The sequence below is a fragment of the Panthera leo genome, chromosome D1 (assembly GCF_018350215.1).
Source record: "Panthera leo isolate Ple1 chromosome D1, P.leo_Ple1_pat1.1, whole genome shotgun sequence".
NCBI lineage: Eukaryota > Metazoa > Chordata > Mammalia > Carnivora > Felidae > Panthera > Panthera leo.
The window spans coordinates 16,226,259-16,249,372 of NC_056688.1; the positions used below are offsets into that span (position 1 = coordinate 16,226,259).

At 39.7% G+C, this 23,114-nt stretch overlaps 1 protein-coding gene and 1 non-coding gene across 2 annotated transcripts in view; both read left to right on the forward strand.

The window, feature by feature from the left end:
• The window catches only part of ARCN1 (archain 1), a 26,420-nt gene extending 3,699 nt beyond the window's left edge, over positions 1 to 22,721 (forward strand). Inside the window, exons 2-10 of the mRNA XM_042904365.1 lie at positions 8,427 to 8,690; positions 9,504 to 9,683; positions 9,794 to 9,999; positions 10,662 to 10,826; positions 13,771 to 13,936; positions 15,334 to 15,481; positions 15,801 to 15,909; positions 19,034 to 19,238; positions 20,939 to 22,721. Coding sequence (XP_042760299.1) covers positions 8,427 to 8,690; positions 9,504 to 9,683; positions 9,794 to 9,999; positions 10,662 to 10,826; positions 13,771 to 13,936; positions 15,334 to 15,481; positions 15,801 to 15,909; positions 19,034 to 19,238; positions 20,939 to 21,028 — 1,533 coding nt within the window. The 3' untranslated portion in view covers positions 21,029 to 22,721. The remainder of the gene's footprint in view (positions 1 to 8,426; positions 8,691 to 9,503; positions 9,684 to 9,793; positions 10,000 to 10,661; positions 10,827 to 13,770; positions 13,937 to 15,333; positions 15,482 to 15,800; positions 15,910 to 19,033; positions 19,239 to 20,938) is intronic.
• On the forward strand, positions 11,872 to 11,978 carry LOC122201473. Its single transcript, XR_006194185.1, has one exon. It is a non-coding gene; the product is annotated as a U6 spliceosomal RNA (small nuclear RNA).
• Positions 22,722 to 23,114: the final 393 nt, after the last annotated feature.

The window sequence follows — 23,114 nt, forward strand, 5'->3', positions numbered from 1 at the left end:
ACCTGTTATTCTCAGACCTTTATCACTAGTGGGGATGAAGACATGGTATGGCAGCTTATCTCAGACACAGCTCTGTCTGCACACACGTGATTTGTTTTGATGAGGCAGTTTGCCTTTTAGCAGCTTAATATTCATGTAAAATACTGTTCCAAAGTAATTGCTACTGGAGTAGTGGGTGTAAAGTGGGGGTATTGTACACTTTTAGTTGCTATAAAATTTTCAAACGCTTAACTTTAGAATTGTAAAGATGCAAAGGCACTGTAGATTTCATATAAACCTCTATTTTGGGGAAGCAATTAAGTGACTTATGCAATATGTAATTAATGACAGAGGCAGAACAGAAACTAATTCTTTAGGTTTCTTTACTCCAAGAACTTTCTGATCCATGTAGTTAAATCTGGGTAGAAGAGAGTTGTTATTTAATCCGAACACAAATGATGATATACTCAAACCATCTTAAGTGTTATTAAGAGAAAGGTTGTTTGACGAAGCTCAACTTAATGGTTTTTTGTTGTTGTTTTGTTTTAAACAGTCCTGGAGATGTCATCTAACTTTTGGGCCCTCGGTTTTTACATCTATAAAACCACCACGGGCTCTTGAAAGGTCCTTTTAGGTCTAAATGTTCTTTTCCAAAAATGTAATAAATAAATAAAGCAACTTTATAGAGAATCATACTTATTCATTCTTCCCCAAAGAAAATCAGATCAAATTACAGTCAGAAAAATTAACTTACCTTGTTGTGCATACTGTATTTTAATAAATGTTAAACGTTGGGGCTCCTGGGTGCCTCCAGTCATTTAAGCGTCTTGACTGTTGGTTTTGGCCCAGGTCATCATTTCATGGTTTGTGAGATTGAGCCCTGTATTGAGCTCTGTCTACACTTGCGGGCGTGGAGCCTGCTTGGGATTCTGTCTGTCCCCCCCCCCCCCCTCCCCCGCTCTCTCTGTCTTGCTTTCACAAAAAATATATAAACATTGAAAAAAAAAATAAGGAAATGTTTGACATTGGTAAACACTGATATGAAGGGGAAGCTTTATTATGTCAAGGCACTTAAGAAGACGAATGCTAATTTAGAATAGGTTAAATTTATCTTGTTTAGAGGTGACCATACCTTCCAGAGGTGACATGAATAACATAGTGAATAGAAACCTGTGTCAGCTTCATGGCCCTCTGATTGTGGTGTCTTGGGTATTTCAAGGTTTAGAGCCATACTTAGTGTGGGGCACTTTGGTACTACTTCAGAAGCCTTATTTTGCTTGTATCTGTATAATGGAATGACTCAAAGAGAGTCTCAGAGTAGAGCTCTTCTGCTTAGGTCCTACCTACTGTTTTACTCTACTGTTTGTTCATATTTACACACTCAACTTTCCCCAATTAATCAAAGCAGATTTAAGCGCTGTTTCTTTCACCAAGTCATCCCTGATCTTACCAACTAGAAGTAATCTCTTTGAAATCCCAGAGTATGTTACTTAACACATTCTGCCCAGTATTACACTTATTTGTGTCTTATCCCTTGTAGGCTTTTTTCTGAAATTGAGGTATAATAGGGTGCCTGGATGGCTCAGTCGGCTAAGCGTCTGACTTTGGTTCAGGTCATGATTTCATGGTTCATGGGGTCGAGCCCTGTGTCAGGCTCTGTGCTGACAGCTTGGAGCATGGAGCCTGCTTTAGATTCTATGTCTCCCTCTCTCCCTGCCCCTCCCCCACTCACGTTCTGTCCCTCTGTGTCTCAAAAATAAATAAACATTAAAAATATAAAATAAAATTGAGGTATAATTGATATATAACATTATATCAGTTTCAGGTGTACAGCATGATGATTCAATATTTGTATATGTTGTGAAATGATCATTACAATAAGTCTAGTTAACATCCCTCACCATACTTACTTACAAAATGGTTTTTCTTGTGCTGTGACCTTTTAAGATCCTACTAGGCTTTTGGAAGGAAGAATGCTAATCGGTTTCCTCTTAGTATTCCTGGAGAACATCTGGTGTGTATAGTAGGTGTTCAATAAATAATCATTTAGTTATTTTTATAATAATGTTAAAATGGAGACCACCAATCTATAAATAGCCTTTGACAAGCCCAATTAATACAGCAAAGTAGATGGGGGTTCCTGGGGGGGCTCTGTTGGTTAAATGGCCCACTCTTGATTTATGCTCAGGTCAAGACCTCACAGTGGTGAGATAGAGCCCTGTGTTGGGCTCCGGGCTCACAGCATGGAGCCTGCTTGGGATTCTCTCTCCCCCTCTCTCTTTCTCTGCTCCTCCCCTGCTCCTGTTTCTCTCTTTTTTCAAAGTAAATAAACATTTAAAAAAAAATAAAGGAGGTGACTTGCTCCTCTTCAGAGCATATACCTTTCTGGTTACAAGTTGCCTTTTGTTTCTTTGTTTCTTTGTCCCTTTTGTGTTGCCTTTGGTGTTAGTTTTTACCTAAGTTCTATCTGTGTGGAATGGATGCATTTTTTTTTTTTTAAATTTTATTTAAGTAAGCTGTACACCTGATGTGGCCTCGAACTCACAACTCTGAGATGAAGAGTCACACACTCTTCTGACTGAGCCAACCAGGCACCCTGTATAATATTTTAATTGATATATCACACCTTTAAAATTATCAATAATTCCTTATTATCATTCACTATCCTTTTACTGTTCAAATTTTCCTGTTGTCTTACATTTTTTAACAGTTGTTTGAATCAGGAGTCACATAAGATTTATATATTATGATTGGTTGACAGGTTTCTTCAGTCTCTCTTAATCTGTGGGTTTGCTCTCCTTTTTGTTTTATTAATTTAAAAAATTTTTTTTTAATTTTTAAATTTTAATTTAAGTAGGCTCCATACCCAACATGGGGCTTGAACTCATGACACTGAGATCAAGAGCTGCATCCTCTATCTACTGAGCCAACCAGGCGCCCCTGCCCTTCTTTTTATTTTTAATTGAGATATAAATCACATACCATAAAATTTAGCCTTTTAAATTTATATCATTCAGTAGATGTTTTAGTATATTCACAAAGTTGTACAACCATCACCACTATCTAAACTTAGAACATTTTCATAACCCCAAAGAGAAACCCTGTACTCATTTGCAGTCACTCATTTCCCCTTTCCCAGCCCCTGGCAACCACTAATCAACTTTCTGTTTCTGGTTTTGCCAATTCTGGATGTTTCATATAAATGGAAGCATGTAAGATGTGGCCTTTTATGTTTGGTTTCTTTCACTTAGCACAATATTTTCAAAGTTCATCCATGTTGTAGCATGTTCTTCATTTCTTTTTATGACTAACATTCCATTGTATGGATATACACTTTGTTTATCCATTCATCAGTTGATAGACTTTTGGGTTTTTGCTTTTTAGCTTATTTTCATCATTATGAATGATGCCGCTATGAACATTGATGTACAAGTTTTTTATGCAGTACAGCTCTTTTCTGAGGGACATTTTGGAGCAAAAATATTACTATTTGGACATGTGTGGCATGTAAACCAATAGTGAACCAGTACAGAGATTTACCTGCTTGTCCTTATTAGTAAGCTGAAACAGTGACTAAATTTTTATCTTTTTAATTATTTTGCCAGGGGCACCTGGGTGTCTCAGTTGGTAGAGTGTTGGACTCTTTTTTTTTTCCTTAATGTTTATTTTATTTTGAGAGAGAGAAAGCATGAGTAGGATGGGGGGGGGGGAGAGAGAGAGAGAGAGGAAAGAAAGAAAGAAAGAAAGAAAGAAAGAAAGAAAGAAAGAAAGAAAGAAAGAAAGAAAGAAAATGAATCCCAAGCAGGTTCCGAGCTGCCAATGCAGAACCCAACTCGAGACTCAATCCTACCAACAGTGAGATCATGACTTGAGCCAAAATCAAAAGTCAAACGCATAACCGACTGAGTCACCCAGGTGCCCCAAGTGTCCATCTCTTGATTTCGGCTCAGGTCAGGATCCAGGTAACTCATGGGATTGAGCCCTGGGTTGGGCTCTGTGCACAGCATGGAACCTGCTTAAGATTCTCTTTCTCTCCCTCTGCCCTTCTACCCTACTTGTGTGCGCGCTCTCTCTCTCTCCCTCTAAAATTAAAAAAAAAAAAAAAGAAAGAAAAAGAAAAAAGTAATTTTGTTTTGTCAGAAATCTGTAGATGGTTGAAATATGAACCTATGATAAAAATTAATGTGAAATCAGGGGCACCTGGGTGGCTCAGTCGGTTGAGCCACTGACTTTGGCTCAGGTCATGATCTCATGGCTGGAAAAAAAAAAAAAAAATGGCTTTCACCATTACTGTCCTCAATAAACACTACTACGGCGGCGGTGGCGGCGGGTGGGGGGGGGGGGGAGATGGAGAACGGAAGGAGTTAATAGCCACTCACTCTGACAGCTCACAGCCTGGAGTTTGCTTCAGATTCTGTGTCTCCCTCTTGCTGTGCCCCTCCCTCATTCATGCTCTGTCTCTCTTTCTCTCAAGAATAAATAAGACATTTAAAAAAATTAAAAAAAAATGTGAAATCAAATTTCTTGAGTACATTTAGTTTTGGCCTTCTGTACAAATATAACTCTTGACCTGGTAATAATTTTAGGTCAGTTTCATCTACAAAGAGATTAAAATATTAGCATTATTTGTGTACCAAAAATTACCCTTCCGTTTATTTAAAGAAATCTTTATTTCACACGATTAATGTAAAGACATGGAATTGCCACGATATACACTTTAAATATCTTAACAATTTTATACGTTAATCATACCTTAATAAAACCAAATTAAAAAGTAAAAATCTATAGCCAAAATAAATAAATAAAGTTAAAGACATGGATAATTTCCTTTGAGAAATGTGTCATAATCATTTTGCATTTTTTTTCTTTTTCTGGTATCCTTTACTGTCTTCAGTATATCTTTTTGCCTCATATGTAGGTGATGACAAAAACCTCCCAAGGCCAAGGGGTCAGTGTTGGTGATAGATAGATTTTTTTGAGTGCAAAACTATTTATTTTAAAATATGTAAATATTTGGGGAAAAATAACTGTTTTTGGACTTTTAAGCTAGATTATTTTCATTTAAAAAAAATTTAATGCTTGTTTTATTTTAGAGAGGGGGGTGAGGGGGGGAGGAGCAGAGAGAGAGAGGGAGACACAGGATCCGAAGCAGGCTCCAGGCTCTGAGCTGTCAGCACCCGACTGTCAGCCTTGACTCAGGGCTCGAACTCTTGAACCGTGAGATCATGCCTGAGCCTAAGTTGGACGCTTAACCGACTGGGCCAGCCAGGCACCCCTGCCATTCTTAAAGTAATCAACTGGTAATTTTTATACTCTGTGACTCTCTATCTAAAATATTTTCTTGAAATGGGCAGAAAACATGAGTAGACACTTCTCTAAAGAAGACATCCGGATGGCCAACAAGCACATGAAAAGATGCTCAACGTCACTCCTCACCAGGGAAATACAAATCAAAACCACACTCAGATATCACCTCACACCAGTCAGAGTGACCAAAATGAAGAAATCAGGAGACTATAGATGCTGGAGAGGATGTGGAGAAATGGGAACCCTCTTGCACTGTTGGTGGGAATGTAAATTGGTGCAGCCACTCTGGAAAACAGTGTGGAGGTTCCTCAGAAAATTAAAAATAGATCTACCCTATGACCCAGCAGTAGCACTGCTAGGAATTGACCCAAGGGATACAGGAGTACTGATGCATAGGGGCGCTTGTACCCCAATGTTTGTAGCAGCACTCTCAACAATAGCCAAATTATGGAAAGAGCCTAAATGTCCATCAACGGATGAATGGATAAAGAAATTGTGGTTTATATACACAATGGAGTACTGCGTGGCAATGAGAAAGAATGAAATATGGCCCTTTGTAGCAACGTGGATGGAACTGGAGAGTGTTAATGCCAAGTGAAATAAGCCATACAGAAAAAGACAGATACCATATGTTTTCACTCTTATGTGGATCCTGAGAAACTTAACAGAAACCCATGGGGGAGGGGAAGAAAAAAAAAAAAGAGGTTAGAATGGGAGAGAGCCAAAGCATAAGAGACTCTTAAAAACTGAGAACAAACTGAGGGTTGATGGGGGGTGGGAGAGAGGGGAAAGGGGGTGATGGGTATTGAGGAGGGCACCTTTTGGGATGAGCACTGGGTGTTGTATGGAAACGAATTTGACAATAAATTTCATATATTGAAAAAAATAAATAAAAATAAAAATCCCTGAAAAAAAATAAAATATTTTCTTGATCCTTTTAAAAGTAATTTACAAAACAAGATTTTTTTCTGAGGGTATTTATGATTTAGGACATTTTTTTAAAAAAAACATTTTTTCCCTACTTTAAATTTTATTTACATTTATTTAAAAATATATGTGTATGTTTTTAATGTTTATTTATTTTTGAAGGGGAGAGAGAGAGAGAGACAGCATGAGTGGGGGAGGGGCAGAGAGAGAGACACAGAATCCAAAGAGAGAGAGAGAGAGAGAGAGAGAGAGAGAGAGAGAGAGAGAGGAGACACAGAATCCAAAACAGGCTCCAGGCTCCCAGCTGTCAGCTCAGAGCCTGATGTGGGGCTTGAACTCAAAAATTGTGAGATAATGACCTGAGCCGAAGTCGGAGGCTCAACCGACTGAGCCACCCAGGCACCCCATATTTGCACTTACTTTATACGGAATTGACTCCCAGGTCATCAGTCTTTGTTTCTTCAGTTTCTTCTGGGTTTTTTTTTTCCTTCTGTGCAATCTCCTCTTCTGGTTTAGGAACAGTCTCCTCTTTTTCAGTAAGTATCATCTCAGTGTGGCAGAGAGAGCTCATGTATGGGTAGATCTGACCATGAGCTCTGTAAGTTCTCCCCATCTTGGGGGCTTTGTTCACCTGGATGTGCTCAGTGATCAGAGAATCTACGTCTAAACCCTTAAGTTCAGCATTTCTCTGTGCATTTTTAAGCATGTACAGTAAAAATTCAGTATTCTTTTTGGGCCACCAACCAACCCTTGTGCAGCCCCACTGGTTGGCCTTGGGCACACCTACCAACTCTACCTTTGTGGTGACAGAGTGGTACAGATTGCTTCTGTAAATTACATCATTCAGATACTTAGTGGCTTTTCCAGTGCATACCCTGATGGCCCGGGCAGTTTCTTAAAGTGAACATGAAGATTTGAAGCCCCCCCCACCTTTTTTTTTTAATGTTTACTTATTTATTTTGAGAGAGAGCTCATATGTGTGCAGGGAAGGGACAGAGAGAGAAAAGAATCTCATGCAGGCTCCATGCTCAGCAGCCCTGAGCCCAGCACAGGGCTCGATCTCATGACCTGAGATGCAATCAAGAGTTTGTCGCTCAACTGACTGAGCCACCCAGGAGCCCCTGAACCTCTATAGACCAAACACTTCTCTAATATAAACTGTTTTCACCTAGCTGCTTGGAAATAAACATGATGGTAATTATCTCCCAAATAACCTAATTACCTAGTCTTGGTGGATAAGGACATTGTGTTCTCATCTAATTGTTATAGAACTGTATTGATGTACTGAGGCTATAGGAATATTTGAATTGACTAAATTGTTTTTTCTTCAAGTTGCTCGCTTATAGGGCAGTTTCTGTAAAGCTGCGAAGTCTGATTAGTGGGATGCTGCTATTTCAGATGTTGTATCCCAGCGTTGAGGCTTCTGAAATGTGTAAATAGTCCTTTTGTTACTTGTATTTGTGAATTCTTGGGTTCCTGCACTGTAGAGACGGTTAATACTGCACTTAATTTTCTTACTCCCCTGCTAATGGCATTTGAGGTCTCTTCGTCTTCTTTTGGTGCTTTGTTTTGTTTAATGAATGCCAGACTGTGAGAAAAGGCTGTAGGTCTTGATCACTGATTGGTGTCACAACCTGTGTAAAACATTGAGTCATTCAGTTTCTCATTTTACAGATTGTTTACCTATCTGGAGGTAAGATAGTGTGGGATGGGAACGTTATTAATCAAAGAGCAAAAGATCAACTTAGACTCACTAGATTGGATCCATGTTCTAGGTAAAAATGAAAGGAAAGGTCAAGGGGCTTCCTTTAAACCTTTAATCCTGGTCAGACCTGTTTTGCTGTGGAGATTTCTGTCCTTAGAAAAAGTTTTTAACTATTCTTCATGGGTCTGCCAAAGCAAAGAGCAGTCCATTTCTGAGTTCTAGGGAATCTGTTAACAAACCTATTTGTAGACTTGGAAAAAGGTGTTTTGTTTTTTTTAACTAAGTTTTTCTGAAGCTATGGTATTGAAAAATAGGAATGATAGTTTCATTTTCCTCTATTGTAGCTTTACTTTATGAATTACATACTAGAATGAAAAGAACAATGAAGTAGAGTTTGAAGGTTACGTCACTGAATAACTGAGTGTGGCATTCTGTGTCAGATCTGAGGATGCTAAGAAAACAGATTTGAAGAAATAATTTGTATTCACTTCATGTGTGTTCCTGGCAGGTGCTGTTGGCAGCAGCGGTCTGCACGAAAGCAGGAAAGGCTATTGTTTCTCGACAGTTTGTGGAGATGACCCGAACTCGTATTGAGGGCTTGTTAGCAGCGTTTCCAAAGCTCATGAACACTGGAAAACAGCATACATTTGTTGAAACAGAGAGTGTAAGATATGTCTACCAGCCTATGGAGAAACTGTATATGGTGCTGATCACTACCAAAAACAGTAACATCTTAGAAGATCTGGAGACCCTAAGGCTTTTCTCAAGAGTGGTAAGAGTCCTTTTGTAATGGTGGGTTATAGTTTTCTGCTTTAAATTTTCTCTATGAAACTGTTTATCCCCCAAAGCAGCTGCTACCTATCAGTTTGCATGCCGCATGCCTCCCACCCCTACCCCAGCAGTTTATTGCTACAGCTTCTTCCCTATTCATTCAGCACTTTGTGCCCTCCTAGACTAAGTATCCCAAAAGAGAACATGCAAACTGACCTTTCCTTTCGCAGACCTTAAGTGGTTCCTTCGATCTGTTTTTGTGGTTCTGACACTTGTGTGTCCATATTTTTAGATCATGTTTATCAGATAAGATTTATTTATCTATTTAAATATTTATTTTAAGAGAGAGTGTGCACACACACTCTATAAAAATAAACATTAAAAAAAAGTTAGCTGCTTAATTCGCCTAAGCCACCCAGGCACCCCTATTTATTTTTTAAGATTTTATTTTTAAGTTATCTCTACACCCACCATGGGGCTCAAACTTAAACCTGAGATCGAGTTGCATGCTCTATCTATGGAGCCAGCCAGGTGCCCCAGATAAGACTTATTGATATAACATAATACAACACAACATGCACGCGCGCGCGCACACACACACACACACACACACACACACACACACACACACACACTTTATGCCAAAGTCTTGCTTAAAAGAAAGGGTAGAGGATCTAACAGAGGGATTCAGGATTATTGAAATCTGTGTATTTTATTTTACTTTTTTTTAATATGTGTACTTTCAAGAATAAGACTTGGGAAACATAAATGCTGATAGATCTTAAATCTCTTTTCCATTGCTGTCCACTATTAGATACCTGAGTATTGCCGAGCCTTAGAGGAGAATGAAATATCTGAGCACTGTTTTGATTTAATCTTTGCTTTTGATGAAATCGTTGCCCTGGGATACCGGGAGAATGTTAACCTGGCACAGATTAGAACCTTCACGGAAATGGATTCTCACGAGGAGAAGGTGTTCAGAGCAGTTAGAGAGGTAAATAGGGTCTTCTTTGGGAGTTCTTGTTCGTGTGTCTTTCTTTTAGGCTTTTAGTATTTTGATTTTCCTATATTCAAAGCCACATCCACGGATGTCTCTTTGTGTAGACTCAAGAACGTGAAGCCAAGGCTGAGATGCGGCGTAAAGCAAAGGAATTACAACAGGCCCGAAGAGATGCAGAGAGGCAGGGCAAGAAAGCACCAGGATTTGGAGGATTTGGGAGCTCTGCAGTATCTGGAGGCAGCACAGCTGCCATGATCACAGAGACCATCATTGAAACCGATAAACCAAAAGTGGCACCTGCACCAGCCAGGTATAGTCCAGTGTATCACCAGCAACCCTAGAATGGCAGGTGAAGGCTGTATGTGTGTGTTGCGGAGTGGTAACTGATTTCTGGCAAGTTGAAATTATGGATGACTTGATGAAGTAAGATGTAATACTAAATTTGGCTACATTGGCTACATAATAAAGGGATAAAGGAGAAATCTGAAGGTAGAGAATTTTTGTGTTAAAGAGTTCTTTTACAAATTATACCATGAGAGTTGCCTTATTTTGGGAAAGAAGGGGCTATTTAACTGTTTATGGAGCATTTTTTAATCTAAGTGTGAATGGCTTTCAGGGAGAATCTGAACTACCTGAAAGTACTATGTGCAACAGTTTATGCACAGGTGTGTTTATCCGGACGAAAAGTACAAAGTTTTCATCTGATCATGCATGCTTCCATAAATGTACCTTTGCTCTTTAGGTACTTGAAGCTTACATATTGATAGTGACTCAGCTGCCAGTTTGGGCAGGGAATAGTCTAATCCTCCACTAAACCCTAGGATACTTTGATTTTTCCCTTGAGATCTGCACATGCCTCTTAAAGAACAGCTTTAGGGAAAGCTTCAATGATATGGGGTTACTAATTCACTAATTTTTAAAAATCATGTGTATGTTTTTTCTTACTTTGCTATTTCTTATTCTTCCACTTAGGCCTTCAGGCCCCAGCAAGGCTTTGAAACTTGGAGCCAAAGGGAAGGAAGTAGATAATTTTGTAGACAAATTGAAATCTGAAGGTGAAACTATCATGTCCTCCAATATGGGCAAGCGTACTTCTGATGCAACCAAAGTGCATGCTCCACCCATTAATATGGAAAGGTGAGTAGTAACTTTTTCAGTAAGAACAGACCATATATTTAAAAATGTTTATTTTAGGGGCACCTGGGTGGCTCAGTCGGTTAAGCGTCCGACTTCGGCTCAGGTCATGATCTCACGGTCCGTGAGTTCGAGCCCCGCATCGGGCTCTGTGCTGACCGCTCAGAGCCTGGAGCCTGTTTCAGATTCTGTGTCTCCCTCTCTCTCTGCCCCTCCCCTGTTCATGCTCTGTCTCTCTCTGTCTCAAAAATAAATAAACGGGGGCACCTGGGTGGCTCAGTCGGTTAAATGGCCGACTTCGGCTCAGGTCATGATCTCGCGGTCCGTGAGTTCGAGCCCCGCGTCGGGCTCTGTGCTCACAGCTCAGAGCCTGGAGCCTGTTTCGGATTCTGTGTCTCCCTCTCTCTGACCCTCCCCCATTCATGCTCTGTCTCTCTGTCTCAAAAATAAATAAACATTAAAAAAAAAAATTAAAAAAAAAAAAAATAAATAAATAAACGTTAAAAAAAAATGTTTATTTTAGCGCATTACAAATTCTTTATGTGACTTTTAGTTTTTCTAGAATTTAAAAGACTTAGGATATATTTTAGGGACACCTGGTTGGCTCAGTTGGTTAAACTTCTGACTCTTGATTTTGGCTCAGGTCCTGATCTCATGGTTCGTGAGATTGAGCTCCGGGTTGGGTTCTGTGACGACAGCGTGGACCCTGCTTGGGATTCTTTCTCTCTCCCTCTCTCTCTGCCCCTCCCTTGCTCACGCTCACTTGCTCTCTCTCTCCTTCTCTCTCAAGATAAGTAAACATTAAAAAAATAATGATAAAATCAAAGTGTTAAAAAAAAAAAAAGACTTAGAATATATTCCAGATTTTAGCACGGGATCTTTTTTTTTTTTTTTCTTCTTTCTTAACCGTGATTTTAACTGTGGCTCTCAGCTATTTATTTCCTATGAAGTTTAGAACTTACCTTTTATCAACTCTGCTGGCTAAATTTATAAGTAACTTGTCTTCATGCCTAGTGTGTGCCTTGTCTCTCAAAGTGGAGTTGAATTAGTGCTCTCTTGGGCAGCACATAAACTAAAATAGGAACGGTACAGAGAAGATGAGCATGGCCTCTGTGCAAGGATGACACGCAAATTTGAGAAGCTTCCATATTTAAAAAAAACAGTGGACTTGAATTAGAGAGCTAGAGGTGTAGCAGCCCTACGCTGTATTTTGGCGTGTCTTCTTCTAATTAAACTTTCAGGAGAACCAATCTTTAATACGAAATGTATAAATATCTTTAATGGCAAATTAACTTCGTTTGCCTTTTCAGTACTTAAACTCAGTATAGAATATTTTGATTTGTTTCTGATCTAAGGATTGGTTGGTAACATTTTTAGTTACCAAGTTCACATATTCATGACTCAGATTTCTTGTCTTGAAGCCCAGACCTTCTACTGTTGCTGATGGTTTTGGGGTCAAGTGAAAGATGAGTCTGGGAGGATACTTTCATGAGGTGTGCATGAAAGAGGAGTGTTTTGTATATCCCTTTCTGTACGAAATGAACAGGGATACATTGGGATAAATGTCTTAAATCACTAAAGCTCCTTTGCTATTCCTGGCGGTTGCTTAGTGTGTGGCACTATTTTAAAAAGATGCTGGAAACTGTCATGTATTAGAGAGGGCTCGAGGTTCTTTGCTAAATGATGAAATACTTGCTGAGCCCGGAGCAAACTCTTGTGAAGACGCACGGGCCCCCGCGCTGTTTGAAGATGCGCTCCTTTGTGGTCTTGAGTCTCATTCCTCTGTTTCTGGGAAGACTTCCGTGGTGGAACAGAGAACAAAATAGGATGCCAGAATATTCTTCTTAGCTTCTGCAGTTCACCCAGTTAAAAATAGTTTTAGTAAAGGATATGGATAGTTTGTACTTTGTAATTGCCCAGAGAGGCAGCACTTTTTGTTTCACTTATTTTTTTGTGTCAGGTTATACATTCATATAGTTCAAAATTCAGAAGGTTCAAAGAGTGTTACAATTAAAAGTCTGTCTCCCACCCAGCCAGGCAAGTTTGTCTTTTTGGAGGCAACTAGTATTAATTAGTTTCTTCTTGTATTCTTCTGAGGAGTATAGTCTATATGTAGATGAATACAAATATATGTGTTTTTTTTTTTCTTTTTATATGTAAGTGGTAATAACATACTAGGTACATTTTCCAGTTGCTTTTTTCACTTACTTATTTTGGAGATGAGAATATCCTTATTTGAAGCTATAAAGACGTGACATCTAAATGGAAGACTTTATCCTAAACTGGATCTTGTACAACTTTAAAGGACATTATTAGGTCAGCTGACAAAATTGGCATATGGTTGGTAGATGAAACAAAGTACCAATGTTCCTTTACGAAGTTAATATGTACTTTGGTTATGTGAGAGAATATCCTATACTTGCAGTACTCTGAAGTGTTTAGGGCTAAAGGGCCATGGTATGTATAATCTGCCTCTAAATGGTTCAGGAAAAGAAATCAAATAATAGTTCTAGAGAGTATGCAAATGATAAAACAGACGGTGGGGCAAAACGTTAACAGCATTTAAAAAGTGTATAAATGTATTTCTGGTATAATTTTAATTTTTTTCATTGTTGAAATCATTTTCAAATGAAAAGCATTTCAGTTGTTGCCCCCTTTTTTCACAGCAGTGTTCATTTTTGTGGACGTACCTTTATGTGTTTAAGCAGTTCCCTCCTGATAGACACTTGAGTTATTTCCATACTTCTGCTATTATAACCCTTTCTTTAGTGAATGACATTGTTTGCACAGCTGAGACTTTGTGGGCTGAATCTAGTGCTTTAAATTTTGTACATACAGCAGTAGCACCTTAAAATAAGTTGTTGATGGCTCATTACCATTAAACCCTGGAGAAAGGGAATTCTGGTTCCTGCTTTTATGAACAGATTTTGTTACTTTTTCCCTACAGTGTGCACATGAAGATTGAGGAAAAGATCACACTCACCTGTGGCCGAGATGGAGGATTGCAGAATATGGAATTGCATGGCATGATCATGCTTAGGATCTCAGACGATAAGTTTGGCCGAATTCGTCTTCATGTAGAGAATGAAGATAAGAAGGGGGTGCAGCTACAGGTGTGGAGAGGTTTTGGATAAGGGAGTCAACTGGAGTTTCTCCTTTGAACCATAGAACACAGAAAACATTTCTTTTTTCTTTTTTTTATATTATATATTTATTTATTTTGGGGGGAGGGGCAGAGAGAGAGGGAGACACAGAATCCGAAGCAGGCTCCAGGCTCTGAGCTGTCAGCACAGAGCCCGACGTGGGGCTCGAACCCACACATTGAGATGGTGACCTGAGCTGATGTCGGACACTTAGCCGACTGAGCCACCCAGGTGCCCCTGATTTCTTTTTAAAGTTTATTTATTTATTTTTTGAGAGAGAGACTTAGAGTGTGAGCCGGGGAGGGGCAGAGAAAGAGGGAGAATCTCAAGCAGGCTCTGGCACTGTCAGCACAGAGCCCATGCGGGGCATCAAACTCTGCAAACTCTGAGATCATGACCTAAGCCAGAATCAAGAGTTGGATGTTTAACTGACTGCGCTATTCAGGCGCCCCATTAATATGATTTCTATAGTCCATCTTACATGGCCTGAATTTTAACAACCTGAGTGCTCTTGGCAAGATTGCAGCTAACCTTTCAACAGAACTTTTCCCTCTCCTGCCTGCTGACTCTAAGGCCAGGACTCATATCTGACCCTGGCAACTGATCAGTATCTAACCTTAGTCTTCTACTTGGCTTGCCTGGCTCTACCATGATGTTGCTTCCTGTGAAGTATTTTTAGAAAGGACTTGGTTGAATGTATTTAACTTTTTTCAGTTACAAAGTTATTAACTTGTTCAATTACAAACAAAATAGTTTAGACTTGAAATTATTTTAATTATTACTTTTAAAATGTCTTAAATCTTTTTAAAATTCTTCAAAGAAGGGAAATTTTTCTTCAAAGCGAAAGGAATTGGCATTTTTTAGGCACTCCTATTCTCTTCTCTTCTATTTACTTATTTATAAGATTTTATTTTTAAGTAATTTCTATACCCAACATGGGCTTGAACTCACAACCCTGAGTTCAAGAGTTGCATGCTCTACCAACTGGCCTGGCCAGGTGCCCCATGGTATTCTATCTTAGATATTTAGATTATGGGCCATGTAAGACCAGAAGGAATTTCTTTTCTTTTCTTTTTTTTTTTTTTAACATAAATTTCTGGTTGTTTTTTTTTTCATGTTTATTATTTTGAAAGAATGAGCACGAGTGGGGGAGAGGCAGAAAGAGAGGGAGAGAGAGGATCCCAAGCAGGCTCTGGCTGGAAGCAGAGACACAGGCTCTGGCTGAAAGCTCAATCTCAAGAACTGTGAGATCATGACCTGAGTTGAAATCGAGAGTTGGACGCTTAACTGACTAAGCCACCAGGCACCCCTATTTCCTGTCTCATAATGCCTGAAACTCAGAAGTTTTCTTTTCCTTCTTATTTTAGACCCATCCAAATGTGGATAAAAAACTTTTCACTGCAGAATCTCTAATTGGCTTGAAGAATCCAGAGAAGTCGTTCCCGGTCAACAGTGACGTAGGGGTACTAAAGTGGAGGCTACAAACCACAGAAGAATCTTTTATTCCACTGACAAGTAAGTGCTTCTGGTCAGTCCCACTAAACTAGTCCACACTGAGAACCAGAAATAGCCCCGGCTTGTACACTCTACATTCATTGCCACAGCAGAATGCTTTTTTGACAAAATGACCTTCTTTCAAAATGGACTTAGTGCTGGGTTTTGTGTATGTTAATATGAGCTTTCATTTTTAATAGCTTTACTTGTGAAACTGTTATTTATAATAGTTTATGTTAGGATATTTAAGGCCTGCAGCTGTCAGTTTTGATTTGCCGTCTTAACTTTTCTCTACTCTCCTTTTAGTATTTGAGTATTCCTGCTTTGCTTTTCTTCTCAGTTAATTGCTGGCCCTCAGAGAGTGGAAATGGCTGTGATGTCAACATAGAATATGAGCTGCAAGAAGATCATTTAGAACTGAATGATGTGATTATCACCATCCCACTCCCGTAAGTGGTGTCCCCGACATACTCTGTTTTTTCTGTGCTGGGCTTCTAGAACTAATCTTTCGGAACTTGTGTTGGAGGCAGCACTCAGTTGGCTCTCCATCATAAAAATCTGCTTCCTAAAAAGATCACTTGTAAAAGAAACCAGATACAAAAGGCTTCGATACTATACGGTTCCACTTATCGGACATTGTGAAAATGTGTCATACTCCTAGAACAGAAGTCAGGAGATAGAGAGGAAGGCAGTTGACTAACAGGGCACAAGAGAACTTCTGAGGATGATGGAAATGTTCTCTGACTTGATCGTGACAGTGCTTACGAGATTACATAGTCAAAGTGCACGGAGCTGTACACTTTAAAAGGAGTGGATGTACGGTTTTAAAACCAACTCAAACAGCCAGTTGTAGTTCTAGAGCTGTGTTTTCAGATGTTGGGCCTGTTTGTTCCTGTAGTAATGAAGACTTCCAGAAGGAGGAGCCAGTTCTCTGTCAAAAACCATTCTCAGTTTTGTTTGCTACTCAAAGAAATTGAATCTGACTGAATCTTTCACTTTGCTCTCTAAACTTTCAGCTAAAGATGAGAGTACACTTTTTCTTTCTTTCTTTCTTCCTTCTTTTTTTTTTTTTTTTAACATTTATTTACTTTTGAGAGAGAGAGAGAGAGAGAGAGAGAGAGAGAGAGACAGAGCATGGGCGGGGGGCAGGGAGGGCAGAGAGAGATGGAGACACAGAATCTGAAGGAGGCTTCAGGCTCTGAGCTGTCAGCACAGAGCCCGACATGGGACTTGAACTCAACAAGCTGTGAGATCATGACCTGAGCTGAAGTCGGACGCTTAACCGACTGAGCCACTCAGGTGCCCTGAGAGTACATTTTCCAGGGAACTATTCTTGCTGGAATACACATCTACATTAGTTTTAGTGAATTTTCTAACAGTTTTATTGTGGTTTAGTTGACCTACCACAAACTACACATATTTAAATTGTACAATTTGATAAGTTTTGACACATAGACACCTGTGAAACCATCACCACAATAAAGATAATGATAATATCCATCACCCCTAGAAAATCAGTTCCAATAAGTTTTTGTTCTGTGCTTAAATGGCCTACTTTCCAGGATCATCTGGAAATATTCTCTCCCTCAAGTTAATCTCACTAGCACTCACTTCCATTGAGTGTGCGCTATTATATCACCGATGAATTCCTAGCCCCTCTCCTCTTCCTCTCAGTACCTACCTCCCGTGATTAAGTATTGGGTGTCATTATACCTAATAAGCATATTCTTAATGTATTTTTATTGTTCTATTGTTATTGCAGAGAAAATGGTACTAATTTAATTTGTAGTTTTGTTTCCTTTTTGATGTCCTTCAGACATTTATGTGGCCAGGTCAGGTTTTTAATCATTCTTTTTAAATGGAAGGATTTAAAAAAAATTTTTTTTTTAATATTTATTTTTGAGAGAGAGGCAGAGCACAAGTGGTAGAGGGACAGAGAGAGAGGGAGACACAGAATCTGAAGCAGGCTCCTGATGCAGGGCTCAAACCTAAGAACTGTGAGATCATGACCTGAGCCAAAGTTGGACACTCAACTGACTCAGCTATCCAGGCGCCCCTGGTTTTTAGTCATTCTTATTTTTCCATTAAAAAAAATATGCTTGGGGCACCTGAGTGGCTCAGTAGGTTAAGTGTCCAACTCTTGACTTTGGCTCAGGTCATGACCTCTCAGTTCATGGGATCGAGCCCTGAATGGGGCTCTGTGCTAACAATGTGGAAACTGCTTGGGATTCTCTGTCTCCCTGTCTCTCTGCCCTTCCCCCACTCCTTCTCATCCTCTCTCTCTCTCAAACATTTTTTTAAAAATTTAAAAAATAAAAAGTATGCTTTATTACCAATCTCTTCTTTATTGGAGTAACTATCTTATTCTTCACAGCATGGTTATTCTTTTAGAACAATAGATGGCTACCTTGAACCATTGTAGGGGTTGGGCGTTGGTGACAGGTGTGGGTTTTGTTTTGTCAAGATTTGTTTTACTACGCTATTTTTAGGATGCCACAATTTTTAGGCCTCTCCATCTACCCTATAATTGTGGTTATGGTGGTTTCCTGTGTCTTAGTTCAGTTTTGCAGTAGTCTCCAGAAAAGACCCTTACACAACATTTCACTCTGTTGTCTAGAACTGATTTCGATTTTAGAGATCAGAATTGGAATTGGAACAAGAGCAGAGGAAGAAACATATATACAACTGGGACCATAAAATGGATAGGGAAGAGCTGATCATGTTGTATTGCCCTTAAAATGTTTGTCTTCCTACTGTGTCCCTAATACAAGCATTTAATGTCATTGGCGAATTAAAAGATGGTAAATTTAGAATGTGTAGGAGGGGTGACACTGCCGATCAGCCACATTTGGGGGTACAGAGTACATCCTAACTAGCCCTGGTTCTCTTGCAGACTAAAGAACAGCTGTGTGTCTTTTCTCCCGTCATGTTCACATTCTGGGCAGAGGAAATTGTGTTTTCACTTATCAAATAAAAGTCCGCTTACTGGATTGTAAATCAGACCTGTTGGCGTCAACTACAAGTTTTGAAATGTTCTAAGGTCTTTTTTTTTTTTTTTTTCCCTAAGGTCTTTTGAAAACTCTTCTCAAAGACAATTTATCTCCATTCTAAATAACCACGTAATGGTGTGTAAGGGTTCCCACCACTACAATCACCCTGTTTTCCCCGCATTGTCACCTACAAAGAGAGCTGCATTATTTTAAAAGTCTTTGACAGGGCAACAGACCCTTGGTGCAGGACTTTTGGAAATACATCCCCCTTCACATGTTCATCAGTCTCAGTCCCCTGCTAGCTTCAGATCTGATCCACAAGTTGGAGCAGCCCACGGATATATCTGCCAGTTACCCATGGTTGCATGTATCCATATCTATAAGAGGCAGTGAGTGGGACCCTTTGGCCAAGGTGCTAAGACTGTTTGATCCTTGCGGTTATTAGGGAACCTCGTTTTTTTTTTCAAGGATCATATAAAGTGGGCAGAATTTGAGGAGCATAATCAAATTCGGGGCTGGTTTTCCTTGGCAGAATTCTTCCAGCTCTGGACAGCTAATGTGACACAGGTGTTTCTCATGACAGATCCGGTGTCGGCGCACCGGTGATTGGCGAGATTGATGGCGAGTATCGACATGACAGTCGACGAAATACCTTGGAGTGGTGCCTGCCAGTGATTGATGCCAAAAATAAGAGTGGCAGCCTCGAATTCAGCATTGCTGGGCAGCCCAATGATTTCTTCCCTGTTCAAGTCTCTTTCATCTCCAAAAGAAACTACTGTAACATACAGGTACCACCTTTTAATAGCACGTAACGGGGAAAGTGGTGGGACAGATGCCAGATAGGCAGCATGGGATCAAAAATCAGAAAAGTTGGGCGTCTGCCTGGCTGGCTTAGTCAGTAGAGCATGCGACTGTTGATCTTGGGGTTGTGAGTTCAAGTCTCACATTGGACCTAGAACTTATGTTAAAAAAAAAAAATCAGAAGAGCTGGTATTACTGCAGATTACATTATTGACTCTCTCATTGAATGGCCTTGGTCAAATTCTTCTCCTGTTTTAACTCAGTTTTCCTCTCTAGATTGGACAAGGTCAAGGAATTGAATATGAATATATATAAAAGTATTTATGGATTGTGCACGATTTAGATCTCTTAGTTTCCTGCTTTTCTAAATAATCTCATATATTTTTAAAACCTTTTACCAAAACATGCAACCCAGGGTTTTCTTATCCCTTTTATATGCCACTCAGTTTGAACACAAGGAAGGAAAGTTTATTTGGAAGGCAAAATTACTTCCTCTCAAAAGTGATTCTAATACAAATGGATACAATATTTGGATTTTTTGTGTTACTGCATCCCTTCATTAGTACAGATAATCATCAACCAATTCTGTTACCAACTTTGTTTGCCCTTTAGATAGGCAAAGCAAAGGAAATTTGCCAGCTGTTTCTTTAGATCGTTATTTTTAACTCCTCGTTACTCCAGTTTTTGAAGTTGCATTACAAGGGCCCGGTTCATATTGTCATTGTTCCCTCTGACTTGGTGATTTGCTTGTTATTGTGGCACTATCTTATCTTCCCAGATGGTCTCTGGCTGTCCTCTAAGTATTTGGGAGATTACAGTTGCCTTCCTGTGTTGGATCATTTTAAAAAGCAGTTCTCTCTCCACTCTTAATTATAGGCATAAGGCTATCAATATTGGGAGCACGTGGTTGAACCCAAGACATTAAATAGAAATGGTACATTTTCAGGCCTCCTGACTGGCTCAGTCGGAGGAGGAGCATGCGACTCTCGATTTTGGGGTCGTGAGTTTAAGCTCCACGCTGGGTATAGAGATTATACTTAAATTAAAACAAAACAACAACAACAAAACAACTTAAAAAAAAAAAAAAAAGGATACATTTTCCTGTTTGGGAACTTTTGAAAAACTTCATTAGAAAATATGAATCAGTGGTTCAGGCATCATGTTGATGCCATTACAGGCACTGTTGTTACAGGTAATTCGTTAGACTAGACATTTATAATTAAAAGGAAAAGACGAGATGTCACAGAAGGACACAGCCATGTCTAGAAAATACGTGTGATAGAGCTACTTAGACTTTGAGAGCAAGTCAAGCAAATAAAGTTGAAGAGTTAGAATTTTGCATTTGGGGTCAAAATATTAATTGATCAACCTGATAAAATGTCTGTGAACTTCATAGGTTTTATGGGGCAGGACCTGGGTAATGGCCACTCATTCAGATCTTTTACTTGATAACCACTCACTCTAATCTCATCCCATCAGTTGTCTTTTCTGTGTGGGAAGCCGGTTAATCATGTCATTGGGGAAGGGTGCCGCTGTGAGATCCAATTGTGAATTGAACTTTGTTAGTATTTTTGAGTTATTTTTAACGCTGCTTTAAGGGAATTTGATCCATTCTGTCCTGAGAATTTAGTCGGCACCTTGGAGACTTGCCCTCCTGCTTTACCTTATTCTTTGTTTGTTTCCCTAGGTTACCAAAGTGACCCAGGTAGATGGAAACAGCCCTGTAAGGTTTTCCACAGAGACCACTTTCCTAGTGGATAAGTATGAAATCCTGTAATACCAAGGAGAGGGAACCAGAAAGGAAAATTTCAAATTAATAAAGAAGAAGCCAACAGTGGCTGAAGAGTTTTTTCCAAATCTACAAGCCATTGGAGACCCTTTTTTCCTGGTACAATGCACGATTCTCTGCGCGCAAGGACCCTCAACTCACCCTCAGTGTTTAAGTGTCACAGAGACGTTCTTTGGCAAAGAAAGACACAAACATAAAGGGAAAGGCTGCTGATTTCTTTGGCAGATTTCACTGGCCAGCAGGAAAGCACGCTCTCCAGAGAATACCCCCAGTTAAACAGCTTCTCTGCCTTCACCTCAGTGGTTGCTCCTTTGTTTTAATCCCTGAATATAGTTACATTTCGTACTTTGTTTAAAAAGTTTTCTTTCACATTTTATTTTTATTTTTTTCCCTCTTTTTCTCTTCACATTTTGATCTTTCAGACTCTTTAACCCTCATTTTTTTCCTTTCTGTACATTCAATCAAGTGCTGGGATCATCTGTATATAGGCATTATATTCGGCACTCTTGGAAACAGTTGAGCTAACCAATTGTCGATCTTCAGGCTATTCAGGCGAACTGCTTAAGGGGTATGAGGTCTAGAAGTTAAAAGATAAGGACGTCCTTTGTCATTTTCCTATATCCACTCATCCCTCCATTCCTCTGCCAAGTTGTTTTCCTTCCAGTCCTGTCCCTCCAGTTTAGAACAGTACTGTGAAGCCTACCTGTGTCACTATTAAAGATAGCTGAGAAGCACCTTTCAAATGGCATAGCCCCGCTTCAAGATGCCTGAGAGGAGAATGGTTATGTCCAGTTAGGGATTTCACATCCACAGGTAATCATGTCTGCTGCTGGTGCTACCCAAGCTTCTAGTTCTCTACATTTTGAGTACTTCAGCTAAAACGTGAGAGCTCGTGGTCTTTGTGATCTACTCACATTGCCTCGATTTCACCACCTCCTTCCTCTTGGCTGTTCTGTGCGTTACCCGGTCCTTTCCAACTCTCCCTGTCTGTGAAATCCTTCCTTTTCCTCCCTTGAGCCTTTTCTCTTGCGTGTCCTCATGCCCCATCTCACCCATTACTCTTGCAGTGAAGAAGACTCCCATCGGCCAGCCCCACTGTGGCTTTTTAACCCAGTATTGCACTTAATGTGCTGGCTGAGCTGCTGGGCTGTAGCCCCAGGAAGGGGGCGAGGTGGGTGACTAGGTGACCTGCTGCGCTTCCAGCTGGCTGGAGAGTACCACTCCCGCTGGGGACAACATCTGGCCTCCCCTGCAAAGAGTGTACCGTCCTCGAAGCAGAGCAGCCACACACAGATGGCCATGGATGGAATTGATTGCCAAAGAAATTTCTGGCCTTTCCCTTTCCCTTAACTGCATCAGGGAAGAATCCTTATCTCTGGCTTGGTTTCCACACGAGGTTTTTCTGAGGAAGGGGACTGGGACAAGAAATCTGTCATGTAGTTAAATAGGCAAGAAATCTTATTAATCCAGTTTTGTTTGAAAAAGTTGCTTGTCCATACGATTTTTTTAAAGCTGTTTAGTTTCACAACTTTTTTTTTTTTTTTTTTCTGAAATTACTTTTGGGGTAATATTTAAAATGAAAGACGTTTTGTAACCCTGTAAAATACATAGGGAATATAACATTCCAGTGTACACAAAGAAGGAAGATTCTTTAATCAAATAAAGAGTATTATAAAATGAATGTTTCTTAGACTCTCGACTCTCTCGTACTTTGGTGTCTGCTTGCTGATTTGAGATGATGTAACAGGATCTAAGTTTAAAAATTAATGATATGTTTTTTTTAAGAGAAAATAATCTCTATCTGAGGGTATTCATTGCCTTCCCGCATATTAACAGGTATCGTGCCACCTCGTGTATTTTTCTACATTTGAGCATGCACTCCTGATGGTGGAGCTTTTGAATTTGATGTTACTTACGGACTTTCGGTCTTAATTTTGTCAGGGGCAGTTGTAGAGTCAGAAACGGGAGGCTCCATCTTTAAAGAAGAACAATGGTTGGGGGCACCTGCGTGGCTCAGTCAGTTGAGCGTCAGACTTTGGCTCAGGTCATGATCTCATGGTTCGTGGGTTCATGT